Raw genomic sequence first — 7,696 nt, 5'->3', positions numbered from 1 at the left:
GCGGGGAGTGGGGGCGCCTGCAGGCCGGGCTGACGGGCAGGGCAAGGAGGCGTGGGTGGTGATGACAGGTGTGTGTGGCTGACTAGCGCCGATGGTTACAGGGGTCGTCAGCACATGGAGATGGATGCCGCAGAATTGGGTTTCTGAGCTTGACGTGGACGCTCCCGGCCGCCATCCTTGGGCCGAGCGCGCGCTACTTCAGTCGACTGCACTCACGAACACCACACCTTCTTGCTTTTAGGACCGTGAACATGCATGTGCTCCCCAGGGAAACACACCAGCACTCACACATAAGTACACCTGCGGGCGTGTGCCCGCGCACACACACACACACCCCCACCCCCCCCCCACTCAATACATACACACACAACACACGCTCACACACTCTCGCCGTCACGCCCCATGCCCCCATCCCCGCTCACCACATGGCCGTGTTCTCGTCGAACACCGACGATCCAAACCGCGGGCCCCCCGCCTCCGAGAGCGCCGACTCGCACACAGACGGCTGCACGTACTTCACGTGAGCAAACTGCAGCAGCTTCGGGAGCGCCCCGTCCTGCCCCAGGGTCGGGTCCGCGCCGTAGTCCGTCGTGCCCCAGCCCGACACCATCCAGGTGCTGCCCTTGGCGGCCGCAAACTCTGCAGTGCATGCGGTGCAGCACGGCCGCGCATTGCTGTGTGCAGGGATTGTCCCAGGCTCGGAAAAGGTCGCGAGCGCGGTCAGCGCAGGCGGCATCCTGCACTACACAGTCAAACCAGGCGGAGCTCCGCATGCAAGGCCCCAGGCCCTCACACCGCTGCAGGCACCCCGCAGACACGGCACCTGCCCCTTCACCCCGAAAGCAACCCCTTCAGACCCAGATTTCGTGCCCCCAGCCCAGCGCACCCTCTGGTGTGGCGATTTTGATGGGCTGCACCGCGGGCCCCAGCGCCACACATTGGTCGAGGAACACGAGGGCAATGTCGTTGCGGCTGTTCTTGGGGCTGTAGGCCGGGTGGCGCACCGCGCCCCGCACGCGGTACTCTGTCGCGTCGGTGTCTGGGCTCAGCCAGTTGATGATGCCGCCTGGGGAGAGGGGATGTCGAAGGGGATGATATGAGAGCGGAGACAGCGGGCGGAACCCGGTGGGGTTCACGTGCGGCGGCCGGCGGTATGCTGATGTGAACGTGGGCCAGTCGTGGCGACGTTGCGGCTCCCCGGAGGATTGGCGGGGGCTGATCAGGGGTCGGCTCGGCTCGCTTGAGCTCGCTCTCAAGTAATTCTCCGCAAGGTTGCCGGCGGCCCCTGCCCTCGCCCCAAACCCCGCTTTTCACCCGCCATCCCATCACTTGAGCGATCCCATCCTCTCACCCACCCAACCCGTCCGCCTGTCCACCCACCCACCTGCGTAGATCCGCATCTCGTCTACCGCGGCGGCGTCGATGCTGGAAGGCAGGCAGTGCGCGGCCGTCAGGGCGACGTCAGCGCGGATGAGGCTGGCGCCGCACATGCTGCTGCCGCCGTTGGACGTGCGGGGACGGAAGCCCAGCTGGTATTTAAACCTTTAGGGGGGGGGACGGCGAGCGCGAGAGGCCGGCCGTGAGGAGGTTTGGGCAGAAACAATGAGCTTGCGACAGTTTGTCCTCAGCCGCAGGCTGGGGGGTGCGAAACCGGCCAGGTTCTCAAACACGACTAAAAACAGCGGGCTGCAAGTTGTGCTCTAATTGCTAGAGCAACGGGTGCAGTGGGCCACGCCCTGCAGACGCACTCTGCTTGGAGCGCGTGTGCACGCGAGCGCGCTCACCTCTGCTTTCTAGGCGTGGCGCCGTTGACGACGCGATACGCGGCGCCTGGCACCAAGCTGCGCACCCGCAACCAAACAAAAGCGAGCCGCTGGTTAGTAAGGCGCCTGCTGGCAATATTGCTGCATTCATGCACACATCCCTGGGGTCTGGCACATCGCCTCGCTCGCGATTGCCCACCCGCTGCCGCCATCATGCGCACGTGGGGCGGCTGAGACCAACCCACCTGAGGGCACCTGGAGCTGTATCGCTGCCGGCAATGGGCGTCAAATTGCCGCTGGCAGTGTCAGTGACGGGGGCGGGCTGGCGCGCCGTCAGGGCGGTGCTGTCTGAGAGCAGGCGGTGCGCCAGAGAAGCCTGCGGGAAGGCCGCCAGCACGCCCACCAGCAGCACGCCGACCGCCACTCGGCAGCATGGCTGCATGCTTTGAGCGCGCCGCTGTGAATGCGCAACAGGCTCGTGCATTTCTTTCTGTGTTGGTCTGCGTTTCAGGGCTAGGCTGCCGCACGGGGGGATGCAAAGATGAGACCGATGTGTAAGTACCAGGATCACGGAATTCCGCCGTGGACGGCGGTGATATACGATGCCAATATCTAGCATATCCTTATACTGCGGTCACGGCTGGTTTGGGCTGGTGTCACCCGTGTGGCAGCTACTCGAACGCAGAAGTTCCGACGAAGGAAAGCGAAGAATGCGCCCACGTGTTTGTGTGTGGCCGACTACCACTCCAAGGTAGTCAAAGTATCAATTCATTGTGCGCGTGTGTGTGTGCACGCGCGCGCGCGCCGATCCCTTTCATGCATTCTTAGAGCAACATCAGCTCGCAGGAACAAGCAGCCACCGAAGACGTCCACAGCCCACAACTACCTATGCCCAGGTCTCTAGCCCTGCTCTCTCTCTCGCTCTCTCTGTCACACACACACACGCGCGTGCATGCGTGCGTGCGTGCGTGTGTGTGTGTGTGTGTGTGTGTGTGTGTGTGTGTGTGTGCAGGGAGGGGCGCCAGGTGGGGGGTTAGTTGTCGTGCCTCACTGATGCCATCGCGCGAATTGAAAGCAAGGCGGGGTGCAGGCGTCCACCCATTCCTTATTGAGAAGCGCCATGGCGAGGGGGCGGCAAGATGCCCGGCGATCGCCGCAGCCGTACACCCACCAGCTCCGGCGCGTTGCAGGACCTTGGCGTCAAGGCGAGGGCAACAGGTTTAAGCGCCGCCCTCTGAGGCCGCGCGGCTCGCCGCGACTTGGCGCAGGTCGAAGGGACGGCAGCTGCTCACGGCAGTAAGCCGGCCCTGCCACCGCCGCCGTGGTCCGGGAGGCCACCCAGCAACTGCGGGTTCACCATCACCTGTCAGCATCACGTCACGGGGTCGGGGTCTGTCAGTTCTTTGTTGCCGGGCTCTGATTGGTTTGACTCTCCATATGCTGGGTCGGTGGTGGCAGCGCGGGGGCTGCCTCGTGCCAGGCAGTCCGTCATGCGCACACTGCACATGCAGTCCAATGGACGCTGCATAGTCTGATGATGACTCGTGGCGCGGCGCATTGCTCTCATTTATAGACATTGTGTGGGACGCGGGGTGGCCCAACCAACCTGGCACTTGTTTGGGGAGGCGCCTCACACGATTGTGTGCGCAGCAGCTCATAAAGGCGTCATCTGGTATCCCTTCTTGTTTGCTCATCTGCCATCGAGTGTAGGGCTCGCGCGAATGCTGCCATCTGCTGCCACTTCACCAACTGTGCCGCATCCGATGTGTGCAGGGCAGACTTGCAGATACGTGGTGCCTTTGTGCACACCTGCTTTGATGGGCCAACGCTGGCCACTTGATGAGTCCCAGTCACACAACGCTGATGCTACAACGCCACATCCCATGAGCCTGGATGGCTCCAGGAGCGGGCGACCGCGGGATCTTGTAACAATCCTGACCCTAATCCTATGTGCACCAGTCCTGCACGACTGGTGCGTTGCATGCGGCTGCATTCAGGTGAACCCGCGTGCGCTCAGCCACGCACAAACGCCCATGTTTGCGACCATACGCACACTCCCAGCCACTGCACGGCCCATGCCCCCGCCCCCCAAGGCCCATCGCGGCGACGGTAGGGCCGTGTAAGCAAGCGCAGCGTGCACGCAGCGCGGCAGCGTTGGGCCGGTTCTGTTGTGACTGGTCAACACCTTCACACGATCAAAGGCACGCACGGCAGTTGCATCGGCCGCGGTACCGCGCACTGCAACAACGCTGCAGCCTGGCAGCTCTCCTAGGATGGCCGCCGGGGTGATTGTAGTGCAGCGCCTAGCGCCCAACAGCGGGACAGGCTGGCAACCTTGAAGCCAAGGCCTGCTGCCGCACGGCCCGTGGCTTAACCCCATGGGGGTCAGCCGTGCCCGTCCGCGTGCGGCCGCGCCCCTACGCAACGAGGGACACGTGGACCGTGTTGGCGGCCCCGGGGCCCGCCTTTATCTGCGGGTAGTCCGCCAGGCACAGAATGTCGATGAGCTGCTTCCCGCCGCCCTCCCCTAGCGCCAGCTGCTGCTTCTCCATGCTGAGGCCTGTTGGGGGGTAAAAAAGTTGTGAGGGCTCACGGGGCCGGCGCGGCAGGGGCAGGGGCCTGCGCGAGGCGCGCACATGCGGCGGGCGCGGCAGCCCGTCGACCCGCCAAAAGCGCGGCCGCCCGCGCGGGCCGGGCAGGCGCACCGAAGTCCTTCTCAATTTTTAGCTTGACGAACGCCACCGTGTGGCCCATCTTAAAGGCCCTGGTCTGACTCTGGCCGTCTGGCAGCTTGAGCAGGAGCTGGGCGGGAGGGTGAGGGGGAGGGGCGGAGCGGCAGGATGTGCGCGCGCCCGCGCGGACAGACGGCCGCCCGGTGACCCCCGTATGGGCGCGTCTGTGTTGGCGCCTAGAATCAGCTGCATCGAGCGCATGGGATCTTGTTGGGGGCGCCAGCAAACAGCTTGCGTCCAGCAGTGCCGGAGCCATGTGCGAAGAGCGAATGCGTGTGCATAGGTGCGGTCGCGACGCGCACCTCAACGCTCTCGCCCTCCTCCTCGTTGACCTCCCGGGCCTTCACGTCGCTGTATTGCTCCCGCAGGGCGCCCGTCTCGCCCAGCTCCATCGCCGCCACCGCTTGCTGATGACAGCAGGCGCCGCGCCAGTTGCGTTTGCCGGCAGCGGGCAGCGATCACTTTTGCAGGACCGATGCCGTTGCGGGACTATGTAGCAGCTGAAAGTTAGACCGATTCTTGCTTTCTATACAACCACGTCCTGAAGGGAGCGATCCCGCCTTCTGCGCGACGCGGCAGATCAGTGCAGAGTGGACGATAGTCGTGCAATTGAAGATTATCCTGTCAATGTCAACATCCCGGTATGATATGATACGTTGCAGGAACGGCAATGTCGAGACAGGGACACGCTTCAGACGTGGGAGCTGGCGTGTTTGAACCTGGGCCTGGAAGATTTCCGAAGCATATTGATGTTATGACCGTGTCCGCGTATGTCGCTGCACGAGCAGGCCGGTGCCAGGCCGGCGCGCGGCCTGTCAGTGCTGTCTGACCAAGTGTTGGTCTGGCCTAGCGGCCGGACCCTGGCACCTGGCCAGCTTGAGCTGGGCTGAGCTGGCAACAAAGTGCATGTGTATGAGGCTCCCCCCAGCTGGGTGCACTAGTCTACACCGCAAATGGCTCAAAACACATCGCAAACACTTGACCCCAAGATTAATCACGCTGCTTGTAAAGTCGAAGGCAGCGATAACAGCCATAGCGTGACTAGCATTCAAACAAAGACGCCACGAATTAGCTTGTGTCGCATGTAGAATGTGTAAAAGGGAATGCTGCAGTCGCTCACAGGGGTACGGCGAAAGCATCGCAGCATTGAACGTGTGTGTGTTTTTTGTTTGGGGGCGGGGTCAGGCCTCAGAAAGACATGGGCACGGAAGAAAGCAGAGAAGTATGATGCTCTATCCTGCAGGACTTCCGGTGCAAAACGAGGTTGTGGGAACATGTTTTGGGGGCGCACATGGAGGGCCATGGCGGCAGGCACGATCAGCGCCTTGACGCAACGGCCCGGACACACCACGGTGGCTGGCCCACTGGCCCTGAGCAGCGCAGAGCATGAGGGCGATCGCTGGGAACGTGCGCTGTCAATTGTCAGTGTCAAACAAATCGTAAACTGCCATCGACAGCGCGGATGCGTGTTGCCGGCAGCGCTGGAAGATTCTGGATGCAGCTGCACGCCCAGGTGCGCTGCCACGCGGGGGTACGCGTCATGCGGTCAGACACGTACGACTCAGCCAGCCCCAGAGCACAGCGCTGATCCGTGAAGAAGGGCGCCTTGTGTTGCGCTGTAGAAAATATTAAGCACTACAGCATCCAGCCTTTGCTTCTGTCCCCGGATCAGGCCCGTGTCACCCGCAAGTGCGCTCACGCGCGTCACTTGCTGTGCCTGACTCGTAACAAATCAACGTATGAATCAGAGGACATTGCACTACACCGAATATCTTCACGTTTTCGATGCCCTCGCTCCGTAAAACCAACGTTGAATTTTGCTTTGAGCTGTCTGCGCCTCGCTCTGCCATTTGTGTTTGAACTTTCACGATAATAGCGCTTTGACTCTTTGCGCTTGCCTTGACGCCAAGGTCCCGCAACGCGCCGGAGCTGCTGGGTGCACGGCTCCGTCGATCGCTGGGCATCTTGTCGTCCCCTCGCCATGGCGCTTCTCAATAACGCATGGGTGGACAGCTACCTGGACGCCCTGGTGAGGATTATAGTGCGATCTTATGGGCTGTCGATGTTGGGTCGTTCGCATGGCCCACTTACCGCCTGCACCGTGCCTCGCTTTCGATTTGCGATGGAATGAACATTTAACTCAGGCTCCGCTGCCGCGCGCTGCCTTTGCTGCTCGCAGCTGTCGGCCGGGCTCTCAACCGAGGCCGCCCGGCGCGCCGGCGACACATCTGCGTCATCTGCCGACACGCCGGACTCTGTTGACGCTGACACCAATATCGCCGCCAAGTACTATGTGCAGACCCTGATGGCTCTGGACGAGGGTGAGGGCCTGGGCTTTGGGGGCGGGGGTGCCGCCGTCACCCACGGGCGAAGCGGTGTGTGTATAGGAGGCGCGTGCGGGGATTAGATTGCAGGCCCTGCATGTGGAAGCCTCTGCGGCACGTCGTCCGACGGAAGAGCCGACTGGGAGGGGCGGAGGCCGCCTCGTGAGGGTGCACAGCCGGCCTCCCCCGGGCTCGGCCGGGCGGGCACTCCGGGGCTGTGCGGAGCCTTCCAGGGTGTGGCGGACTTCAGACGCGCGCTGCACTGGGCCTGTACCGCCTTCAACCCGGCCGCGCCGACCTTTACCCCAGCCTGATGCCGTGGGCACCGCCTAGCAACGCCCCCAAACGTAACCCGTGCTGCTGCTCTCGCGTCGCAGAGAGCATCCAGCAGGCGTGGCTGCGGGTGAGATCCCTATGGGGAGCAACGGAGGGGGCGTTGCCGCGCCGCAGCTGCCGTCAGCGCGCCCTGCGGCTCTCCCTGCCTCCGCCTCGCCCTCCTCCCCACTTGCGTCCTCAACCCTTCCTGTGCCTGCTCTTGCTCGCCTGCGTCGATTGCGCCCGCCCCCTTTGAATTTCCATCACCAGATCTGATAATAATCTCCGACTCGGCCCAAACCTCGCACCGCTCCCCTGCAACATCGGCCGCCCCGCATCGCACACACCCGCTCCATCCTAACACCCCTTCGTCGTTCGCCTTGCAACGCCCACGAACACGAAACAGGTGCACGCCCGCTCCAGCGTGCGCCTCGCGGCCGAGCGCGACGCGCGCCTGGAGCACATCTGTTGGCGCGTCTGGTCGATGCGTCGCAAGGCCGCCGACGCCGCCGCCCGCGCCGCCGCCGACGACGACGCCGCCGCCGGCGACTCCCCCACCGCC

General features: G+C 63.4%; 3 protein-coding genes across 3 annotated transcripts; 1 reads left to right on the top strand and 2 right to left on the bottom strand.

The window, feature by feature from the left end:
- Positions 1–422: 422 nt before the first annotated feature.
- On the bottom strand, positions 423–2,205 carry MNEG_11851 (Serine protease hepsin; the record flags this gene model as incomplete). Its single annotated transcript, XM_014039679.1, has 5 exons — positions 423–639; positions 887–1,066; positions 1,385–1,542; positions 1,785–1,841; positions 2,009–2,205. Coding segments are annotated over 5 exons (809 nt in total), but the record flags the coding sequence as incomplete, so codon positions are not given.
- A 1,975-nt stretch (positions 2,206–4,180) lies between these two features.
- Positions 4,181–4,887, bottom strand: MNEG_11850 (hypothetical protein; the record flags this gene model as incomplete). Its single annotated transcript, XM_014039678.1, has 3 exons — positions 4,181–4,323; positions 4,469–4,565; positions 4,798–4,887. 3 exons carry the CDS (start codon positions 4,885–4,887, stop codon positions 4,181–4,183), a joined length of 330 nt encoding a protein of 109 aa, XP_013895132.1.
- A 1,589-nt stretch (positions 4,888–6,476) lies between these two features.
- MNEG_11849 (hypothetical protein) lies at positions 6,477–7,152 on the top strand (the record flags this gene model as incomplete). Its single annotated transcript, XM_014039677.1, has 3 exons — positions 6,477–6,524; positions 6,675–6,872; positions 7,129–7,152. 3 exons carry the CDS (start codon positions 6,477–6,479, stop codon positions 7,150–7,152), a joined length of 270 nt encoding a protein of 89 aa, XP_013895131.1.
- Positions 7,153–7,696: the final 544 nt, after the last annotated feature.

This window comes from Monoraphidium neglectum (assembly GCF_000611645.1).
Source record: "Monoraphidium neglectum strain SAG 48.87 unplaced genomic scaffold scaffold02936, whole genome shotgun sequence".
NCBI lineage: Eukaryota > Viridiplantae > Chlorophyta > Chlorophyceae > Sphaeropleales > Selenastraceae > Monoraphidium > Monoraphidium neglectum.
The sequence above is the reverse complement of the archived record's forward strand: the minus strand, read 5'-3'. Positions and strand labels throughout refer to the sequence as shown.